The sequence below is a fragment of the Chaetura pelagica genome, unplaced genomic scaffold (assembly GCF_000747805.2).
Source record: "Chaetura pelagica isolate M959 unplaced genomic scaffold, ChaPel_1.0 scaffold11, whole genome shotgun sequence".
Lineage (NCBI taxonomy): Eukaryota > Metazoa > Chordata > Aves > Apodiformes > Apodidae > Chaetura > Chaetura pelagica.
Genome location: NW_009952694.1, coordinates 1,398,413 through 1,422,972, shown reverse-complemented (window position 1 = coordinate 1,422,972; position 24,560 = coordinate 1,398,413). Strand labels below are relative to the sequence as shown.

General features: G+C 38.9%; 1 protein-coding gene across 1 annotated transcript in view; it reads right to left on the bottom strand.

Moving 5' to 3' along the window:
• The window catches only part of NPAS3 (neuronal PAS domain protein 3), a 627,665-nt gene that overhangs the window by 518,068 nt on the left and 85,037 nt on the right, over positions 1 to 24,560 (bottom strand). Inside the window, exon 2 of the mRNA XM_009993852.1 lies at positions 22,158 to 22,247. Coding sequence (XP_009992154.1) covers positions 22,158 to 22,247 — 90 coding nt within the window. The remainder of the gene's footprint in view (positions 1 to 22,157; positions 22,248 to 24,560) is intronic.

Sequence of the window (24,560 nt, the reverse complement as noted above, 5' to 3'; positions counted from 1 at the left end):
AACTGTGCAAAGAAAAAATTGATATAAAATAAAATACAGAATTTTGCCATATAATCTGAAATTGTTTGTACCAAACAAATGTTATTTATTGGTATTATTAGATATGAAGTCTCTGCATGGTAATAATAAAAAGAATAAACTATTGGCAGAAATTTGAAAAAATGTTACTAGTAACTTAAACAACATTAGCAGTATAATCAAGGCATTAAGGTGTATCTATTTTTAATAAAGATCAAGCTACATGCAAATTATATGTTTAGCTTTAAATGCTATATTCACATACAGGGTATTTTCTGTTAATTGATACTAGTCTTTTTAATATACAGTTTAAAATGTTACAAACTGTAAATTATCTTGTGTGTTAAATGTGCCAAGTACTACAGAAGTGTTAACTAATGTATTATTAAAGCATTTTTTAAGAGGAGAGAGAAGGTATTTTAAGCAGTATGGGTTTCAACTAGAGTAAATACATATACATTTGCAATGAGGTTAACAATTTATTAAAAATTATCTTGTACTAAAGAATATAAAAAGGGTTTGTTGTTTTTAGTGGTGTGGGTTTTTTTTTTGGGGGGGGTGTTTTTTGGCTTGTTTGAGGGCTTTTTTTTTTTTATAAACATACCAAATACTATGCTAGGTTAAAAATACTTTCTCTATAACATTCAGCCTTGAATTAATCAGATAAAGATGAAAGTGAAGAATTTTGCCAACAGTGTTTCTTACTAAACTCACTCAGTTATGCCTTTCAGCCTCGTATATTTTATATGAAGGATATCTTGTTAAAACAACTGTTGAAGGCAAGTCATGTCATATCAACCACACAACATACCCTATGGGAGCTCAAATATTCCAAAATCTATGTTAATATAATCCTGCTGCACAATTCAACTAAGGAAATATAGCAAGTTTTCAGTGACATGCAAGACTTCATATAAATACTACATTATCTGTATGTCTCTCAGAAAAGAGGTAAAGCCGTAGTGAGGATTATACCAAATCAATTTAGGAAGGTAAATATTGTTAACAAGCACCATAAAATAGCCTAGTAGATTATTCTAATCTCCATTTATCAACTAATAAGTAGGCTACACTTCTCAGTGCAGCTTCCAACAATATATCTACAGGACAGCAATATTCTCTGGCTCAAGAGACCAATGCAACCTCTCAACAAGGGGTTTGTGGCTTTCTAATACAAGATTTACTATGCATTCTGCCATGTGCTTCCACCATCCTTTATCAAAGCGGTTTTTCAAAAAGTACACAGTTTCTTGCCTATCTAAATCTTCTGAGTCTGTTTTGCCCTGGTCATAACATCTAAGTATAATTGTTCAGGATGTCCAAAATCTCTTTTGGATACTTCATGCAAAGATATATAGAGTACTGCTTCTTGAGGGACTTTGCACCTCAGAATCAACACACTTTTACATTCATTTAGCTTTTGCTGAAAAACAAAACAAAACAGGACAACGAAGGATCCAACAGAGCTACTCCTCTGTGAGACACCCAAAACAAACTGAAAATTTCCAAATTACAGGGACAAGAAAGGTGGAGACAGAAATGGTTGTGAAGATGCTGTAAGAATTTTAGTAAGCTAGTTGATTATGAGTCCTTGCCAAGAAAGTCTTGTCTTGTTTATTATTTGGGCTAGACCCCAAACCACTTTTTTTGGTTCTTTTTTGTTAAACTAAAAAAAAACAAACTTGAACAACAAGAACTTGGCAGAGTCAATTCTCCTGTTTAACCAGGCCATTCAGCAGACTGACATTCTGCTTGTAGACTGTATTTTTCAAAATATTTTCTTTTTACTGACAGAAGCTGCTATAAAAAATTTGTTTCAGCATCCAGCTGGTGAATGACGGCAGGGCCAGAGAGACTGCAGCAGGCAAGGGAAAACAGTGGTGAAGTAGTGTGAGGTTTACAAGCAATAAAAAGGAGAGTAAAAGCACTTTCAAGACACTTTTCTCAGACAAAAGGATAAAAGGACACTAATTATGCAATAATAGGTATGACATGAAAATGAAAGTCTTGAAACACAAACAGATAAAACCAGAAAGAACGGCTGAGATTCTATCCTGCTCTCCTAAAATGTTCCCATGAAAAAGAAGCAAGTTCAACTTCTAGTTCTAAAAACTCTCCACATCTTCCAGTGAAGTATCTGGGATGTCAATTTTGAAGACTCAAAAAGCTGTTTTTCCTGTCTGAGATTCCAATTTCAAAATAAATAAAATACTCTGGTTTTAAAGATCATTATTTGTTTCAATCCTGTAAACAGACAATAGAATTTTACAAAAATCCTGATATATTTAATAAAAAAATAGCCCCAAGCACTCAGCAGTAAACATAGGTGTTTATATCTGACAACAAGCGATAGTCTTGAGTCAGAGCTGAATATTTATGCCATTCGAAGGCCTAGACTTTTGCTACATGGAAAATGAAAAAAAAAATCACTACAAAATGAGGCAACCTTTCCTCATCCAAAAGAAGCCCAGAAAATCCCCACAGCAAAAATCACAAAAACCCAGAGAAGTCACAAAACAGTGTTTCACTTGTGATTACGGAAGGGGCACTGAAGTGTTTCAACTAAGTGCTCCTCTGCTGTGTCCTGCTTGACTCTGCAACTGATAATGCAATTAGATACTTGCACAGAGCAGTTAAATCTCTCCATATGCACTTTCTAGATGGATATGGAACTCAAAGGCCTTGTTTTGTTCTCCAGAAATGTTACAACTGCATTCAACACATGTTCTACTTTCTCTGAACAACCCATAAAATCTGAACAGTAAGCTGGCACACAACAGATCTTCCCTCTGATGCATAACACTGTAGCAGCCAAGGACAACTCCTTTCACTCATCTAACCGTTGTGTTTGGGTTTCACTGCATCCACATGCTCTTAAGCCTCCCCTAGGATGAGAACAGCATACCACTGGCTTTGGTGATTTCCCTGGCACAATGACTAGGCATGGGCTTTCCTAGTTCCCCCTCCACAACAACCTAGGTTATTCCTGCAAGACAATGGTGGCCTTCTTCTCCAGGGGTCAGGAGCAAAAGCAAACAGCTTTGGCTCCCATGGTTTTGAGCTCACCCTTCCAGTATATATAGAAGTTGAAGATATACAGATTTTTCCATGGGTTCCAAAAACAAGTACCCTTTACTTTTGCTAGCACACAAAGCAATAGACAACACTGCTCTCCAGCTTCCTTATCGCTCACATGAATTGAGGTTTCAAGCAGTGTCCTTTGAGGATCACAGGGTTCTCCTCTACACAGGTGCCTCTGTTCCCTCACCACCACAGTGGGCAGCCTCTGCCTGTGCTCATCTCTTCATTCTGACTCAGTTGACCCTGCTGCTGCACCTTGCCGAAGTTTCATTTGTTGCAGTCTCCATTCATCCCTCACAAGCCCAAGTCCAGTGATGGAGTGGCTCCAGAGTCTTTAAGACTCAGTGTATGCTCTTTTTTCTGCTTCTCTCAACACTCTTCCTACAGGCATGCTCTGACTCAAAAAGGAATGGTTTAACTTTCCTGTTTCATGTGTTTGTGCATCCCAGAATATATGTATATGCACATCAGTGACAAGCAACCTCATACCTGTTACATAACAGATACTTTGGTATAGGCAAACTATAGACTCATGTGGTGATCCAACCCTCCCCTCGCCCCCCACAGAAGCCACATATCCACAGGGTAATCAACCTAAATAACTAGGTATTTATGCTGAATTCTGTATCACCAACAATTAACTTCTTCCTTCCATCACAAATATTCTTCAATACAATGCTACATATATTTTATATAGACTTATTTTACATTGTCTTATGACACACAGCTAAAAAAATAAAGTCTGCAGTGTATCTAGAATGCTACTGTTCCAATAAGACAGGTTTTTATGCACCCAGGAGTTAGTGACTACACAACACACAAGGTAAATGAGAGACCAGTTTTACAGTAACTGAAATAGTTCAAATGGTTCAAGCAGCTACTATCTAATAAAGACTCATATTTCTCAAGGAAGGTAGAATTTATACTGAATTTATATTAAAGCCCATCTTCCTCTGACATCCTGGAAAAACAATTTCTTGAAAAAAGCCACCCAATTATTCTGGTAGGAACAGAAAACCAGAAGTGCTTTGGAAGAAAACAGCATTTGTCAAACCACTTCTTGTTTTCAATAAACACTAGTCACCCAGAAGCAGCTGTTTGGTTTTAAGGACATGCAAGATTTTATAAGACAAAAATTTTTTATGAAAGGTATCCAGACTTGTTTTCTTAACTTCCTGAAGGAAGGTGAGGACATGGGCAAGGGGGATAAAAAAAGAAAAAACACTCAGAGAAAAAGCATGTATGCACTGCACACCAAGAAAAATTGCTATTACATAATAGAACATGTTTTTAGAAAATTCTCTTGCATGTATTGTGCTGGTTTGGTGGGATTTTTCATAGCGTAGGAAGGGCCCCAGGGGTGGCTCTGGAAAGAAGTTGAGAAGCTTCTCCAGCTCCAAAACCAGGCAAGAAGCCATTAGAGGAACAACAGGTGTGCCTCAATGATTATCATAAGAAAGAACCAAAGTGAAACCTAAGCAGACATAAGACCTCAGCAGAGGGAGCAGTTAGGAAGAGCTGGGTTGGAGAGGTGAAAGGCAGTGTTGGGGTGAAGATCCTGGTGGTTTTTGAGGAAGAAGGGAAAGAAGGTGCCCAAGCAGAAGTTTCCCTGCAACCTATAGCTACACAGCAGGTTGTATCCCCCCATTCATGGAAGAACTTTGTGGAACATTCCCTGAAGATGCCAGGAGGGCTAAACTTGGCCATTGGACTTGGATTTTGCAGCCAGTGGACAAACCCGGTGCCAGAGGACGTGACTGTTCCTGAAGCAGCCTGTGACTTTGTGGGAAGCCCACACTGGAGCACCTTGTTCCTGACCTCACAGGAAGGACTCATGAAGAAGAGGTTTGTGGAGGACTCTCTCCCATAGGAGGGACCCTGTGGGGAAGCAGGGAAGGACTGTAAGGAATCCTTCTTCCTGAAGAGGAAGGAGTAGCAAGAACCACCAGCCTGTGAACTGACTCTAAACCCCATCCCCTGTCTCCCTGTGCCACTGGGGGGAAGGAGGGAGAGAAATCAGGATCAAAGTAATTTGGGCCAAGGAAGAAGGGAGGGGTGAGGGAAACATATGCAAGTACTGCTCTTGGTGTTGTCTGTGTCCTGTGTGTGTTTGATTAGTGTGCAATTATTATTTTTTCCCAAAGTTGAGTCTCTTTTGCCCAGGACCTTAATCGGTGAAGAACCCTCCTTGTCTTTTGTCTCAACCCATGAGCTTCTAGTTGGGCTTTGTCCTCCTCATCCCAGAGTGTGTGTGAAGGGGAAAACTGAGTGAGCAGCCATAAGGTTGTTTCTTTGTTGTTGTTTTAGGCCCAAACCACAACAGGTATACAAATCAAGGAGTTATTAACTGGACTAAAATGAGGATAAAAAAAGCAGCATGATTTTCATGTATGAAATCTGATTTCAAATAAAACACTGAAATAGCCACATGTCAAAAAATCTGTAAACAATACCATGATAGCTGATTCTACTGCATTTTTCTTCAGTGTGGTAAACTACATCTCTAACCTGATTTTTTAATATGCTTATTGAGTAGATTATAATAAACATTATAACACCAATGTTATAATGTTTTAACTAGGGATTTTTTGGTCCCTTTCATCTGAGACCATAATCAAATTAGTCAGTACAGTTCCCAATTACCTCCCTGCTTCATTATATTTACCTGCTTTTCCCTAACAGACACTGTTTGCAGTGCCATCTGGAATGCATACTGTGGTCTCCCAAACATAAGCCTAAAGACAGGGGAAACATTGTTCAAAATGATGGGCACATTAAAACCAGTATCAGGCACTGATCTACCTACCCAAGTGCTCCTGACAGTTCTACAGAGTGCTGGTGTGCCCACCATAACAAACAATGTACCCATCTTTCTAGGGCTAAAGGTTTAGGAATAGTGAACACAAACCGAGACAGAGGAAGTTGTGGTGATAGCAAAGAATAAATAGGAATAGAGGTTAGTGGTGGGGAGCATTTCAGTATTAAAACGTAAGCAAGAAGGGAGGAAAAACAGTAATTTCCTGTTTAAAGTTACTACTGCATTTGGCCTAAAATATAATAATTTTCTGCTCTTGATGTCATCTCACTACCTTTATGCAATATGTAACACCCATGTGAACTCAAACTATGTCTTTCATTCTAATGCAGATGTAAAATTTTGCTTAAACACAATAAATGGCTGATATTTGCATACACTGGATTTGGTCCAAGCTGAATTTAGTTACCTGTCCATCAAAAATATCTACACAGAAGAGTCAACAAAGCAAGTTAGTCTACAAAACTGCAAATATGGTATTCTGGTTTGCGACAATCAGCAGTAAGCATTTATTTGTGTACTTTGAAATTTACAAGCCAGTCTTAGATAAGGACATGAAAAAAAGTTAAAACAATTGTTACTCTAGAATAACTTATACATCAAAATTAAGTTTAACATACTTCACCAAATCACCTCTTATAATAAACAGGAGGTGATCCAACACAGCCAGCACAGCTTTACCAGGGGCAAATCCTGCATGACCAACCTAGTTACTTTCTACAATGAAGTGACTACATCAGTTGATTAGGGAAAAGAAGTGGATGTCATCTATCTGGACTTCTGCAAAGCCTCTGACACGGAGGGAACTGGACAAGATAGAGAAGTGGCCCCGGGTGAACCTCATGAGGTTCAACAAGGCCAAGTGCAGGTTCCTGCCCCTGGGTCAAGGTAACCCAAGATATGAATACAGGCTGGGGGAGATCACACTTGAGAGCAGCCCTGTGGAAAAGGACCTAGGGGTACTAGTGGATTGAAAGCTGGACATGAGCCACCAATGTGCAGTTGCAGCCCAGAAGGCCAAATCCATCCTGGGCTGCATCAAAAGAAGTGTGGCCAGCAGATCAAGAGAGGTGATTCTGCCCCTCTACTCTGCCCTGGTGACACCTCACCTGGAATACTGCGTCCAGCCGTGGTGCCCCAAGTACAAGAAAGATGTGGACCTGTTGGAACATGTCCAGAGAAGGGCCACGAACATGATCCGAGGGTTGGAGCACCTCTCTTATGAGGACAGGCTGAGGGAGTTGGGGTTGTTCAGCCTGAAGAAGAGAAGGCTCTGGGGGGACCTCATAGTGGCCTTCCAGTACCTGAAAGGGGCCTACAGGAAAGCTGGGGAGGGTCTTTTTACAGGGGCTTGCAGTGAGAGGATGAGGGGGAATGGTTGTAAACTGAAAAAAGAGAGATTTATGTTAGAGATCAGGCAGAAATTCTGCAGTGTATGGGTGATGAGACACTTGAACAGACTGCCCAGAGATGTTTTGCAGGCTTCATCCCTGGAGGTGTTCAACAGCAGGTTGGATGGGGCTCTGAGCAGCCTGTTCTAGTGGGAGGTGTCTCTCCTTATGCAGGGGAGTTGGAATATGATGATCTTCAAAGTCCCTTCCAACTCCAAACATTCTGTGATTCTGTGACTTGCTGTTACACTCCAGTTCATTGCAAACTTCCTAACAGCATATGCATAAAGAGTGCTCAAAGGTAGCCAGGAGTGACACCACGTACATCAGGATCATGGTGTTCTCCAGTAGCCTAGTGAAAAAAAACAAGAAACCTTCCATTTCCTACCATGATCATATTCCTGCCATGCCACCAAGACCTTGTACTTGGATGCTTGCAAGAATTGTATGACCAGCACTAACTACCCTTGAAAAAGCACACAGGTGAGGAGGCTTCACAGTCCTGGAAGGTCAGAGAAGGACTCAACCTCCTTAAACTGTTGCTGAGCAAAAGGACAATTATCCTAATAAAAGCCAGTGCATTGAAGGGTCAGTCAATTCCCATATAAAAATGATCTGAACATCTGTGAAACATTACATTTATTAAACTTTCTTATGAATTCTTAAAAAGATAATAAGAGCAGAGGCTTCCTCAAATTAAGGGAGAAGATCTATTCCTAGTTTTCAACTTAAAATAGACAGCCTCTGTTGTAAAGTAGGGGGAAGGATGAATAGTCCATTGCTTGGACTATTTTTACTCATGAAGTAGGCATTGTTGCAGGAATGCACCCAAGTACTGAAGAAAGAGAAATGAAACCTGAGTTTACAATAGTCAAAAGTTAAGGTAATTTTTTACATTCTAGAATGTATTTCATTCCATTTGGTGACAATGTCAATAAACAGACTTCAGTTTAACCTCCAAGAGACAACCTAGGCCTGAAGCAGTTAATTTGCTCTTCTTCTGACATCTCACAAAAGATTTGTTTCTAACTTGCAAGTACATTTAGGGAGGAGGTGAGGTAAAAATAAGCCACCATCAGCACCTATCTAATGAAATTGCCTTAACCTGTTTAATAACAAATTTTGCCTGTTAAACAGTACCACGCTCCCATAAGACACAAATCTACCAGCTGTGAACTTCACAGCCATTCAGTAGTACTCTTCTATGGATAATTATCCGATTCTATGCCTCTTCTAGCAATTTCAGTGCCACAGTAACCACTGATGCTGATGCATGCTCTGGATAGGTGCCTGATGCTCCCCAGAGTGATATGAATCAGAACTGCCATCTCTGTCACGCTGGGTCCAGCATGGAACATAACCATCATCAGTAATCAAGCAGCAATGCAGCGATTCTAAAAGAAGGCTGCTACCCCCAGAAGCAAGAAGGTCTCCTGCTATGATAACCACAAAATGCTCTCTTAGGCATGAGATCTAGGTGCTGCCCAAAGCATGCAGCAAAGTACTGTTCCTGAGTAAATTATGATCTCTAGGCCTTTCACTTCAATTTAATTTGAGAGATTCTTAAGGAGGTGAAAAAGCTCAGAATACTTTTGCAAAGTTTTTGTTTACACCATTTGATGTCAAAGCAAAGGAGCTCAATCATGGGATATAGTATGGATAGCACTGTCACAATTAGTTAGGCAAATCATACCATCAGCAGGATTCTCTTAAGTCCTAAAATGTAATATGCGAAGCAACTTAAAAGATTAGGTTTCTCACCCTTAATTCATGTCTGCAGTAAGAATACCTCAAATGACAAAAAACTTGATCAAATTATGAAAAATAGGATTGATTTTTAAATGCAGTACAGCTCTTGGGTCTCTTTATGCCAATGATTACTCATTACAGAGTTGTGGAACAACGTCCCTTCAAATTCTACAACAGAAGTCTTATTTTGTTGAGCTTCAAAATCAAGAGAAGTGAATCACTAAAGTCAGATGAGGTCTGCATTAGGAGCATTTGGCCAATAGAGCAATCTTCAAACACCACTGTGGCAAAACACTAGGCATGTAATCAGCTATATCAGCAAAGATCTGCTTTGGACTCATACAGGATAATCACCACTTACTAGCAAAAGAAACAATATCAGTAAAAGAACAGTTTTGCAAGCAGAACAGTTTTGCTAAAGAGGTTTCTGCTGATGCAGCCTTGTCCAAGTGGGATACTACACCACTTATCTGCCTCCAATTGACCAAACTATACCAAAATACACTATAGACTTAGCCTGTGTTCTGCCCATAATCTTAGCTCAGTATTTCACTCAAAATATTTTGATCATTTTCTCTCCCCACTGAATAACAAAAAGTGTTCAATTCAACTTGCAAGTTATCAAAATATGAATATTCCTTTTTATTATAGCATTCAGCTCATGGCAGAATTCTTGAGACATACAAAATATTGCTAGACAAAGCAACAGTACATGCTATACCAAAGCACAAATATGGTCAATACACTGACCACTATTGGTCACTGATTATACAGGTGACAGCCTGCCTACCCTACACCCTAGAGCAGGGAGCATCTGCAACCCTGGGGTGCTTCCAGACAGCCCCAGGACTGACAGGCTGCCTGGACTGTCTATACGTGCATCACTGAGAATCACCAGTGGAGAGTACTCTTGGAACTGACAGATTTTCCACTGGGGAAAGGAGGAATGCTCAACAGCCCCTCTCCCTCAGCCTTGTGAAGCAGCAAGCACAGTGGCTTACATGAGGACAAGAAGGGAACTGTGATAGTGTTTCCTCTGCCAACTTTGTGATGACCTCCCACATGAGGGGTGGCAAAGATAATAATAACACATAGTAAAATCCAGCGTAGTCATGAGGCTTATGGACCTGCTGCCCTAGGCATGTAAATGAGTCACCGGAATTTAGCAAGAGGGTGGAAAACTATACAGGACGCTCCTACACAAGGAGAAAAATGATCAGTGGAAAGAAATTCAGCAGCCCAAGAACTTCACAAAGATGTGTAAGGGCCCTGGCTGCAAGTCAGCTGTGGAGGAAGCACACTGCAGTGTCACAGCCAGCTACGGACAGCTACATGAAATTAATTCATTCAACTGCTGCTCCATTCCCCACAGTCCATTTAACTGACTTTTGTGCAGAGGTAGGGGAATTTCACCTTTTATATAGATGCAGCTGGAAAGACTTTACACACAAATTATTCCCAGTACACAACACATACTCCAAATAGCGCAACCTGATTAAATGGTACATGATACAGCATCTTAAACTACTCTGCATCACAGTCTGCAATCTCCAAGATGGCACAGACCCAACATCACCTATGAAACTGTAAGACAAAGTTCAATGCAACTACAACAGGCAAAAGTATCTACTTCCATGAGTCTTCTGTTGTTCAATGAGCAGAAAACTTCTAAGGCTGTCTTTCCTTAATGCTGATCAGATTTTTTTTCTTTTGTATTTATTAAAAATTTACTCCCTGTTTACCTGAAATGATGGGCAAATCCTAATTATATAATCTGTGGTTCATATGGTATTGGGGTCATCTTTGTTGTTATTGGTGGTTGGTTTTTGTTTATTGTGTTGGTTTTTTTTCAAATAACACAGGATTAGTTTATATCCAAAAAGGACATAAATTAAAAACTGTCACCTTCCTAATGACTCAGGTAGAATTATGCTTTACATTTCCAATGTATTTTTTCCTAAAATTATTACATTTTCTTTCTTTTCAAAATTGTGTTTATGTATGTGCATGTATGTACATACATATTTGTTAACATGGAATTTCAAGACCCTAGATACCTGAAAATCATTGTAAAAAAGACCATTAATTTTACAAAACTTAACGCAAGTCATGTTTTCTGTATAGCAGTTTGAGGTGATGTACATGATTTGCTAAAACTTTGCATGTTTTAACTGGAGAAGTATTTGTCTTAAAGGGAAGGCAAATCAGCATACATACTTTTCATGACTACAGATATTGTTATCATAAAGGAATTTTAGCAGAAAGTCACCAGCTTTGTCGCAGATAAATCAGAAGCTTAGCGATATTTCTGCAACTGGGTGTGAAATATGAGTTGTATCACTTTTGTATCATGAAGCCCCATGGCTAGATGGGAGAATTATTAGATTGCTAAACAACTTGATTTAAGCTTTAAACTAAAGCAACGTACAGTGCTGCACAAGTTTGCTACGTAGCCAACTTAAAGAAAAAAATTTCAGAGTACCATTTTGAGATTTGCACTAAGAAATCCTTTTGGAGGGTGGAGGAAAAATGAGGAACAAGATGTTATCTGAAGCCTAATTTCTGCCAAACTCCAAACTTATTTTTCTGTAAACCATTATGCTTGATGACTTCATTACTTAGTCTTCTAGCAATCTGAAAAGCAGATTCAGTTCCAAATAAAATCATAATTTGAAAATGAAATTTAAAATCATTCGTTTTGAAAGAAAACAAATACAACAGATTTTAGGGTTTCCAAAACCTACCTCTTTACCCTTCTTTTTGGATAAACACATTCTATAACACATTCTATCTTTTGTTTCTAGAAACTGCCTTTTACTTTTTTAGGGAAAAAAAAAATAAATACGGAATTTACTAGAGCTGTCACTACAGACACACGTATTTTCAAGGGAGAATTGACTTCCGTATTTCAACAGCATCACTATGCAAAACAAGCCTCACTTTAAAGAAAGGCTGCAGCCATCTCACAGTAAAGAGAGTGGGCTCATGACTCACTGCCCCTGTTTGGTTGCAACTCATCAGTGCTGGCAGCCCTAATCTGCTCCCAGCCATTATGACCAGCAGCTCTGAAATATGGATTAGGTCTAACCCAAGTACTCCGAGCAGGGAAAGAACTCCTTGAGCCCTTTATTCCCTACAGAGTACCCGTGCAGGAGAATAAATCAGCGATGTGAAAGAAAACATAAAATCCTTCCCAGTAAAATTTGCAGATGACACAGAAGATAATAAAATGGTAAATAGCGGGGAGTTGTCAGTTCCACAGATTGCATGGCAGTCTAGGCTCACCTGAATAAAATGTGTTTTAACACAGCTGAGCACAAAGCTGTCTATCCACTAAGTAAGAGCAGAGATTCCAAACAAAGACAATATAACAACCTAGGAAGAGGCATATAGATGATGGTGGATAACCAAATTAATATTAGCCTTCAGTGCAATACCCTGGCTAGAGCAGCCAAAAAAATCCTTTGATGTACAAGGAAGTAAACAGAGTAACAACAGGAAAGGATTATAAAAATCACTACTGAGGTATAGACAGAGAATCTTTCTGTTTCAAATAGTATGTAACAATGGGGTTCTAGTTTGCATCTGTGATCCTTGAGCACGACCACAGGAACAACTAAGGACTACACTAGCATTCAACTAGAAAAACTTCATCAGACAGCTACAAGAAGCATTCAAATTCTAAAAAACTTGCCATGCTAGGGATAAGAAAGCTGTCTCAAAGAGGAGCATAAATGATCACTGGGTTACTGTCTACAAATATCTAAATTGGGATGGGGGCAAGAAATGAGGAATATCAATATTACAGGAGGACTTCAGCTTCTTAATGCTGGATTTGGTACCTCTCTGCTACATAAAAGCTAGAAAACTTCAGACTAAAAATTCAATAACAATACTTTAACAGTAAGTAAAGTTCATGTAACAAAAGGCATTTTCTTTTACCTGCAGTTCTTATAATCAGCGTTTTCCTTCTAAAAAGAAGCAGAAGTTGCAAGACTTCTGCTTCCTCTTTTATTGTTCTTTTAAATCAAAAGATGGTAAAGACGGAACTCTATGTTTCGGAAGCACACCTATGATGTTACTGCAACCCATTGCTAAGCCAAATGAATTTGTTATCTTGCTCACTGCTTCCCCAAGTAACATTTTCAATATACTTGGCATTAATGCTTCCATAATTATCCAGCAGCAAGCTACTGAAAGAGCACGGGAAAGTGAAAACTTGCTGAATACAATGAGTAGCTCAGCCACAGATAAATTAAATTGATCTCTCCATTTTGAAAACCAGTAACATGACTTGGAGAAAAAAAAATAAATAGCCCAAAACAAACAACAAAAGCATAAAAAGAATCCTTCAGATCTCAAATGAAGATTAAATGCAAAAAAAAATAATTCTGTAGAATATCAAGCAACCTTTCTTAAGAGGGAATTAGCAGATTGTAAATAATATGCTATTATAAGGGTGTGGTTAAGGGACCTGAAGATCCATCCAGTTTAACATGGATTGCTTGCAGGACAGCAAAAGGTAATTGCCTAATTGGTCAACTGACCAACAGCAAACTCACTTCAGGATTTAAGACAGAATAGATATTATAATTAGATACTGCAAAGCTTAAGTGAATATTCAAAATTTGTACTAAACTATAAACTGAATTGGATTTTACAAACCTAAACATTGTCATTTATTATTCAGCATATGAAGATTTTTAAGTAACATGTATACATTGACCTATTCCCTATTATGGCTATATTTCATTAATCTGAAAGAAAAATTGTAAAGACAGTGTAGCACCTAACTGTGCAGTAAATGTATGACAAAATTTTGGTTATTGAAAAATTGTCTATTTCAAGTGCTCTTCTCTCAAAATGCTCCAATCAGCCAAGGATTAGATGTTCAACTTAATGCTAGTCAGTAATCATTAATCATTTTAAAGTGGCACAGCTAATCTCAGTTCTTACCCAGAGAAAGCCCACTCTCATATCATACATGGTCGTTCATTTTTTTATGTTTCACCCTTGGTTAAAGACCAAAAAGACACCTACAACAGCTCAGCACAAAGAAGCTACAGATATGCTCAAGGCTACACAAAGGTGAGAGCAGACATTGGTAGCTATAGCAGGAATAAAGTTTTGCCAGGCAGCCTCACACTGAGGCTGTAAGAATCAGGTGATTTATATTAAAAGGCCTGTTACATGAGTTAGCAAGGCTTCTCTGCCATTTGCTGTCAGAGAATGAATTAGGTTATTAGCTTTCAATATTTTCTAAGAAGAGGTCAAATTTATGTAGACAAGATGCACAGAATCTTCTTCAAATACACCTATTAAAAGGAAAAAGCACAGAATCTTCTTCAAATACACCTATTAAATTCACATTGTGAGGAAAAAAATCAAGATGTTAAGTGAGGGAACATCACCATGAAGAAAGAACTACCGTGCAAGAAGATGGGGGCCCATCCTCCTGTTGTGCTAGAGTAGACCAAAATAACAGCCTCTTCAGTACGTTCTCTAGGTTAACCCCTAAACTTGGGATACTTAAATCATCATTGGAAAAAAAGTTCATTTACCCTACAGCATTGGCTTGACTGACAGCCCTGCTTGTCCTACACGTTATGTGTTTTTCCTCCTGCAGCTGAAATAATTGCTTTAGACTACTGTATCTTTTCCTCAGCTGTACTGTATGAGATGAGTCAGGATATACAAACAAAAAGTCTGAGAAGTCTTTCATCTTTCTAAGTAAATTTGTGTGCAACACTACAGCCAAGAAACAAAACAATGGAAAAACATAATGACCTCTCAGCTATTATCAACTTCTTTGTGTTGCTTAAACAGGTACATCCAGCTGCAGAGACATCAGCAGCACGTTTTAACCCACTTTCAAAGTTGTGAGTCTCCATTTGAAACTGTTTGCTCCTCCTCTGCAAGTCTTTTACTGCTTTGTCCACATTACAGTGTTAACAAGCACTGCAGACTGCTTCAACAAACCTGAGAAATACTTCATCTTCCCATACTCTCTATCTGGTTGAATTCCTTCATTAGAAACCCTGGGAGAGCTATCTGGCTCATTAAAAAGGTTTATATTCTCATGTTGTCTACCAGGGCCATGAGATTTCTCAGGCATACAAAGCAATCTGCCTTTGTTTTATCCATCTGATAAATAAACAAATCTTAATTTAAACCTTAGAGGCTTATAGGAATGGTTTAAGCCTTGTGCCTCCCTTTCTCAGTGTTACAAATATTTATGGTTTTGAGTCAACATATAGAAAGTCTGCAGGGAGCTTATTTTGGTCTGCTAAGTTTGGGTCTTTTGAGCATTTACAGGCCAAGCATGAGCCCCTGCTGGACCTGTTTGTGAACAGAGAAGGACTTCTGGAGGGGTCAGCAAAACTGTCACCCTAAGACTTTGAGGGCAGACTTTGGCCTGTTTAGGGGCCTGATTGACAGAATCTGTGGGGAGACAGTCCTAAAAGGCAAAGGAGTCCAGGAAGACTGGACATTCTTCAAGAAGAAAATCTTAAAGGTGCAGGAGCAGGTCATCCTCATGTGCCAACACAAGCTGTTGGGGAAGATCAGCATGGCTGAATATAGAGCTTCAGCTGTAACTCAGGAAAAAAAAAAAAAAAGAGAAATTATGATCTTTGGAAGAAGGGGCAGGCTGCTAAGGAGGACTACAAAGATGTTGTGAGGTTACACAGGAAAAAAATTAGAAGAGCCAAAGCCCTGCTAGAACTTAATCTGGCTACTGCCATAAAAGACAATATATATGTTTCTCTAAACACATTAGCAACAAAAGAAAGGAAAACGAGAATGTCTATCCTTTATTGTATGCAGTGGGAAACATAATGACAAAGCACAAGGAAAACGCTGAGGTACTTAATGCCTTCTTTACCTCAGTCTTTCACAGTAAAACCAGTTGTTCTCAGCGTACCCAGTCCCCAGAGCTGGAAGACAGGGATAAGGAGAAGAATGAAACCCCTATAATCAAGGGGAAATGGTCAGTTATCTGCTATATCACTTGGACACACAGAAGTCTAGGGTGCTGGATGGGATCCCCTGAAGGCTACTGAAGAAGCTGGCATAAGTTCCAATTGGTCTCTTCTCCCAAGTAACAAGTGGCAGAGCAAGAGGAAATAGCCTCAGGTTGCATTAGGGAAGGTTTAGATTGGGTATTAGAAAAAAATTCTTCACCAAGCCACTTTCCATCATTTATCAGCAGTACTTGCTACTTACAAAGGTCTCAGTTGACTGGAGACTAGCAAATATAACACCCATCTATAAGAAGGGCTGGAAGGAGGATTGGCAAATCACAGGCCTGTGAGCCTGACCTCAGTGCTGGAGAAAGTTATAAAGCAGATCATCTTGAATGCCATCACATGGTACAACCAACTGATCAGGCCCAGTCAGCCTGGGTTTATGAAAGGCTGGTGCTGCTTGACTAACCTGATCTCCTATAATAAGGTGGCCTGCTTAGTGGATTAGGGAAAAGAAGGCTGCGGATGTTGTCTACCCAGACTTAAGCCTTTGACACCATTTCCCTCAGCACTCTCCTAGAGAATCTGGTTGCTCATGGCTTGGGTGGATGTACACAGAAGAGTTGTGACAAATGGAATTAAATTCAGCTTGCAGATGGTCACAAGTGGTGTTCCCCAGAACTAGTACTGGGGCCAGTTTTGTTTAATATCTTTATCAATAATCTGGACAAGGGGATCAATTGCACTCTCAGTAAGTTTCCAGATTACACCAAGTTGGGCCCAAGTGTTGATCTTGAGGGCAGGAAGGCTCTACAGCGGGATCAGGACAGGCTGGATAGACAGGTCAAGGCCATCTGTACAAGGTTTAACAAGGCCAAGTGTTGGGTCCACACAATACTCCAGTTTTGGAGAAGAGTGGCTGGAAAGCTGCCCAGTGGAAAAGGACCTGGGGGTGTTGGTTGACAGCTGGCTGAAGATGAGACAGCAGTGTGTCCAGGTGGCCAAGAAGGCCAACAGCATTGTAGTCTGCATTGGAAATAGTGTGGGCAGCAGGATTAGGGAAGTGATTGCCCCCTATACTCTGCACTGGTGACACTGCTCCTCAAATACTGTTCAGTTTTGGGCCTCTCACTACATGAAAGACATTGAGGGGCTGGAACATGTCCAAGAAATTACAATGAAGCTGATGAAGGCTTAACAGCACAAGTCTTATGTGGAGCAGATAAGAGAACTGGCGGTTTAGTCTGGAGAAGGCTGAGGGGAGACCTTGTTGCTCTCTAAAACTACGTAACAGGAGGGTGTAGAGAGGTGGGGGTCAACCTCTTCTCCCAAGTAACAAGTGATACAACAAGAGGGAATAGCACCAAGTTGCACTAGGAGAGTTTAAGAGTAGTTATTAGGAAAAAGTTCTTCACTAAAAGAGTTGTCACGCACTGGAACAGGCTGCCCAGGGAAGTGGTTGAGTCACCATGGCTGGAGGTATGTAAAAGACATATAGATGTGGAGCTTTGATACATGGTTTAGTGGTGGACTTGGCAGTGTTAGTTTAGCAGTTGGACTTGATGATCTTCAAGGTCCTTTCCACCCTAAATGATGCTATGATAATATGTATATGACTAAGCTACACCTTCATAGACAAACTCCTCCACTTCATAGACCTAAATCAATGAGTCTTCTGTTCTGTGCTCATCTCACTAACTTGCAGATAAATGTAGGAAAAAGAGCTAATAAGACCATAGCTGTATTTCTGGGATTTAAATGAGCAAGGTGTTTTCTTTACGTAGGTGGTGAAGCCTGTCCAAAGGGCAATGAAGCTGGTGAAGGGCCTTGAGAACAAGTCTTACAAGGAGCAGCTGAGGGAACTGGGGCTGTTTAGTCTGAACAAGAGAAGGTTGAAGGGAGACCTCATCACACTCTAAATCTACCTGAAAGGATGTTGTAAAGAGTTAGGCACTGGGCTCTTCCACAAGCAACTAGTGATAGAACAAGAGGGAATGGCCTCAAGCTGTACCAGGGGAGGTTTAGACTAGACATTGGGAAGAACTTTTCACTGGAAGGGTTGTCAGGCATTGGAACATGCTGCCCAGGGAGGTGGCTGAGTCACCATTCCTGAATGCATTTAAAAGTCATCTAGATATGGCTCTTGGGAATATGGCTTAGTGCTGATTTGGTACAGTTAGTGGTTGGACTCGATGCTCTTAAAGGTCTTTTCCAACCTTTTTGATTCTGTTTATTCCATCCTCTTGTTTTCAGAATAAATACCTTACTGTACAACTCTTCCCTATTCTCTACACTCCTGAAGACAAACATTATATTTTAATTCTCCTTCATATGCATGGGAAGAAACAAGGAAGAGATGATTCTTCCACCTTTCCTTAGCAGACAGTACACAACAGCCACCAAACTAGAGAATATGCCCTTACAACCTAGGGGATACTCTGAAGGGCCACTTCACAAACAGATTAACTTCCAGGCTGAGAACACAAAGAACCTGAGATATCCTCTACTTGTACATCTCCATTCTTGATGGATTGATGGATTATTACTCCTTGCAATTTAGCAACAAATAAAATGGAAGCATGGACAGTGAGCTGTTCTCCTTTTGGCTGCCTCTGGGGATGATCTACTTGGGCTTTGTTCACTGTTCAGCACTCCACAAAGGTGGGCAAGAATGCAAACCATAGGGGTCTGGCAGGCAGAAGAAAGGATTTTAAACCTGGGCAAGAGGGAAAATCCTTGGCAGTTCAGTTATAGTGAAGTAGCTAGAACTGAACAAGAAATATTTCTTTATGTTGTCAATTTTGTTTGACATTACAAAAGAAGAGCCTGGACATTCCTGGCTATAGCTGTGGGGATTGAAAAAGAAACAAGGAAATATTCAGGAGTTGATGGACAGCTGTATTTCAGGCCAGTAACTGAAAGGCTTCTGATTTTGCCTCCATAGCTCAAGACATGCCACCCATTTAAAAAAACATAATGGTAAAATCTTTTAAGAATGCCTTGTGTGTTAAGCCTCTACTGCTAGAGAACACAAATAATTTGGGATTATTTTCAAGCTTACTTTACAGCTTCTTTAATAGCATACTTACATGCTCAGCCACTTAAAACAATGCAGACCCATGGCAACCAAGATGGTGGACAATAGGGGTGAAGGGGATGTGGGTGGGAACTGGAGAACCAAACTGCCGGGTTTTGCCAATAGCTTTTGAAACTTTGTGTCCCACTCTGTTCCAGGAAGGATATCTAGTGACATCTTTGAGACATAATTGCGAGAGGATCCTAAACAGCCTAGAGGGATCTGTATTAAAATATTTACTATTTTCTCAGATATAGATATATTAGTTAATGTAATCATTAGTCCAGGTCCTTGTGAACTCGTGGTGCAAAAAGCTTTTTGCATTTTTTCATACTACTATAATTACTATAATGTATTTACTAATTTACACCCTTCAGAATTCTTACAAGCTGTTATATATAGTATGTACTACCACTAAGATTTGACTAAAAAGGTAACGTCTCCAAATGTTTTCTGAGATGTGTTTTTGGAGTAGGAAGTAATGGTATGATCCTGTCAGATTTTTACAGAAAGGATCAGAATAACTTGATTTCAACTGCTAAGAAGCTTTACACAAAATACCTTTAGTATGTCCATGGTTAAGCAAAAATCCAGAGTAGGCTCTGCATAACAGTACTTCTTTTAAAATAGGTTGGATAAAAAACAGTCAAGCTCCTAAATCCATTATTTTGTATTCTGCCTTTCTCTGTATGGTCACTCCTTAAAATTCCTTTAACTCTCGGAGTAAGTATTTTGCTGTTCTGTGTCGAGCCCAGAAATTATCATACAGGAAACAGCAGGGTCACACAGCCCTTTCTGTTGACCAGCAGTAGCCTTTTTACACCCGTTTTACCTTCTCCAATCTGGTCAGGGGAAAGATGGAACCTGCATTAAGAGATGCATATGAACATCTAGTACCAAATGCTCGTATGTCCTCTAGCACTGAAGTATAAGCTTTAAAATTATCATGAAAATAATTTGATTTTTTTTTTTGGTCTTGATTAGTGAGAAGTTTTCAGTAACCTCTTGTTGTATCATTGGAAATCAAGTACTGTTGGGGAAAAAAGTACCAAAACATCCACTGGGAAAAAGGCAGAAAGAATGTCTCAGATAACTTAAATAGTGTGGAAGAAGTACCAAGAGAAAATGTCACTAAACAAAAACCACTGTATTTTCTGTAGAAAGACCTAGCTGTTAACTTTCAAAAATAATCCATGCTTTTTAGAAGTCAGGTGAACTGGGCTACAATATGTCAAAATTCACATTTCAGGTATGACAAAGCGCACGTCAAAACTGACACTTTTCATCACCAGGCTGATTTCTGAATTTTGCCTTTTTTGAGAACCTATTTCATCAATGTCTATTTGCAATTGTATACCTACTTGAAGTGAATATTTACTAGTTCATTTTGTGGTCAGCACAGCTAGCCAGATTTAACTATATTGACTATAAATTCTACCTGATTTAGAGATATAAGATATAATCAAGTATTTGCAGTGTTCAGAGTGGAACCATTGCCACATTGAACACTCATGACAAACTGTGCCAAGATTTCTAATTTCCACAAAGTTTCCAAATCTTGAAGTTGTTCTAAAAACTGATATAAATAGTGCACAACAAATCTGCTTCATACATTTAAACAAATGAATACATGTTTATGCTTATTGAAGTTGCAAGAAAAGCAAAACCACTACAGTTAAGTTCTATAATGACATTTAAAACCATCTAGATCTAGACTGCTTCAGTGACTCTGCACAGTGCCATTATTTGCAGAGAAAGAAGGAAAACAATGTAAAATTCAGAAAGTCAGTGTAAAGTCATGAATAAATCATACGTCACAACAAAAGTAGCCATTCACAGAAAAGCCAAGCAGATTCTCATTTTGGATCACCAAATTACATTGATACTCCAATTATATTGATAAATCTAGATTTCTCCTTTCATTTCTGTAAACCAAAATTATGTGCTTCATCTACATGGAAGTAACAGCATTTACTGAAGTGGTTGTACCACTAGGAGAAAAGATTCAGGAAACAAACAGCAATTCATGTAACAAAAAAAGGGGAGGGGATGAGACAATATGACCTAAAAAAACCATAATGAGTATGACTGCCTTGTCACAGAGACATTTTGTTGCAATGCAGAGTACAACTGATTTTCAGAAGTTCATTGGAAAATGAAATGTGTTATACACAAAATGATAATGATAATACTGGGATACAAAACAAGAATATAGTTGGGAGTGCGAAAAGTAAACACTAAGTGACAGAAAACAGTTTCAAAATCCAGCGAGATAACAGAAAATTCATAATGCATTTCCAATATATTATAACAAAATCACCTACAATGTACCTGTCAAATCTAAACTTTTCAATTCTATGTAGAAATATTTTATTAAATCATCACTACAGTAAAATAGAAACTTCATTGATTTCAAAAGTAGCAGAAGTCAAGCACATTGCATTTGTCTGCCCACAGCAATAGCACTTTTGTCAAAAGCACCAGTAACAACGTTAAGTTACACACAAAAGCTGGCTCTGGTAGGGCAATGGACAAAGGCAAATGACTGCAAAGCAAGAGGACTCAACTTCAATTTAACTGTCCTGTAAGGTACATACTAATTAGCTACAAAGCTATGAAATCCTAGCTAGCATGTTAAGTCTGCTACATGACAGTATAATTTGACTTCTTAAAGGATTATGCAAATTACAACTCATCATTCCATTACACGACTGAAAAAAAGTGACAGCTAATTTATACATAACACACCTTTCAAATCCCTAAGATGTGAAGCACCTGTGCAACACATTTTGCCTAGATTTTCTAGTGTATACATTTTTGTTTATTGCACTGTACAAAAACATATCTAAGGAATTTAGTAAAATCACAGGGGCTTTTATTTGCTTTTTAGCTTTTAGAGCACAATCCCAAAGAATTAAACAACATATTTCTGACCCTGCTGTAGAGGTTTTGCACGCAAGTAGAACGGTAGAGTTCTAACACAAGTGTAATTTCTGTATAGCGGGACAGCACGAGCACTAAATGCACGGGCTAGAGGCAAGACTCACACAGATTCAACATACTTCTGGTAGGTAGATTCACAGTAGATTCCGTCATATCGGTAGATTTTCCTACATTCTGATTGGTTGGGCAGAGGATGCTGGACAGTTATTCTGTAGAGGCATCAAAAACAGATAGACATGACCAGAGGTTCTCTACAGGTAACTGCAATGCAGGACAAATCACTATGTTGAATTTTTTTTTATTTTCTTTTTAAATTAAAAACCTTTCTGATCTCTTTAAATCAACTGCCTTATGCACAAAACATCCAGAGTTTCCACTTTTCAAAATTTGCACTGAGAGTAAACTAAACTTCCATTCTCCACAAGAATGGCATTTTTTTTTTTACCATCAAATAAAAGTGGAAGAGGTAAAGAATTCTATGAACTGAATTGATATTTTACATAGTTTGTGTATATATAGCAGTGCTTATAAAATTAATTATGTATTGTTAATTGTTGCAATCCTTCCTCAGGCAGAATACCCATTTATATTGGCTGGGAGTTTGTCCAGACAAAGACCAAATAACCCTCCAATTTAAATTGTCAACAGCAATTCTCACATTTGCACAGAATGAGGATGTTGTGGCATTATGAGGACTGTGATTGAAGGTGCTCAGCACCATCTGAATAATGCCATATGTTCTCGGATCGACTGAAAGAAAATGAAAGTGATTGGCAGCAATCAGGAGGTGCACAGCATCTTGTAAAATCAGCCCCTAAAAGATTTGTCAATCATTCTATTATTCATCCCTTCCCAACTCCCTGTTAGCAGAAAATATAATTTGGCTATAAAAATTCAATGTTGCTTTTAAAATATACTTGGGAATTGCACACAAAACAGTACCCACCAATTTTCTTTCTTTTTTTTTTTTTTTAATTCTCCTCTGGAATAAAAACACATTTTAGATGCTTTTGTGTCTTCCACAAAATTAATACGTTTTTCAATTTTAATGTAATGGTAGTTCACTAGAGGAAGCAGACATTATTTGAGAAATATTATGCATTTTTCAGATGTAGAATTTTAGGCTGTGAATTTTTAAAATATAAATATTCTTGTCAACATAGAATTATTTTTCATTATTACTATTCTTTTTACACTATGATGTCTATAAAGCTCTAAGTTAGTCTTGTTTTTTTTAAAATCACATATTTGTTTCAAGAGTAATTTGAGACTGGAAGTTTGAAGAAAAAATGTATCATCATCGTCCAGCAACAAGCTTTACAAGAAAATTGAGTTACATACTGTGGAAACTGAGGGCCTTCCTCACTAAAACTGCACCTACTCAGAGTGACAAGCACACACCATTCTGTATCTTAACAGCCCTGGTCCTTTGCTCATTTAAATAGGAAACCTGGTCTGAGCATTCCTCAGCACTGTTTTTGGCCCATGGGAACCTGCATGCAACAGGGAGGAAAGGCTACACGATGAAGGCAGGACCAAACACCTCCAAATCCTGAGATATTCCTGCATTCACCAATAAAGGCATCACCAGGGAGACTTACTTACTGCAATACCCAGGGCCTTTAAATGAGACACCTAAGCACTGCACACGGCATATGAGGAAAGCTAAGTATCTTAAAATGGGACTTGCAAGACAAGTGCAATCTGCACGAAACCATGCAAGCTAGTAAAAGAGAAATTCAGAAGAATAGAGTTTATTCTGTATTGTTTGTGCCTGAAAGACACAAACATTTCACTTTGGGTCACCCAAAAATGCCTACATCACAAGTGAATTCAAGCCTCAAAATCTTCACCATCACATAGGCTGACCTGTCCTCCTACAATAACCCCCCTTCCCCCTCAACTTTTTTTTTTTTTTTAAATAAGACTAGAAGAGCTACCTGTTTTTACAAGGCTTCAACACGGACACAGGAGAACTAGGTTCTCCCTGCTTTTTAGCTAGAGGAGGTTCAAATGTACATCCCCCAGAGATTATCACAGACTCCCTGATAACAACTATTCTAAAGCAAGTGGCATGTTAACTCCTCCTGCTAAAACAACGGTACTATTCAAAATTAATTAAAAAAAATCAGGATTCATTGGATGAAAGAAAGGGAGCCAGTGAGAGCATGTTGTATTAAGTCATTCAAGAATGCAGAAGCAGTTCTTGCTAAAACTATCAGAATTCTTCCCAGATGAGTACCTTCATCACAGGACTTCAGAATTATGCTTTCTTCCACCAGGTCTCTGGACAAATGAGCCTTGAATAGTAATTATTTGAGTAGTTAAACAAGTGGAGTAGAATATGGCTCATTCCAGAAAGCCTTTATTTTGAAGTAGTTATAGAACTCTTCCAGGAAGATGTGGGTTTGGACACCACTGTGACGAAATGGGTCCTAAACACTGAATCAATCTAGTGTAGAATACCTGTCAGCTAGCTTCTGTTTGTTTTAGTTTTTATGATAAGTGAAGTCTTCACTCTT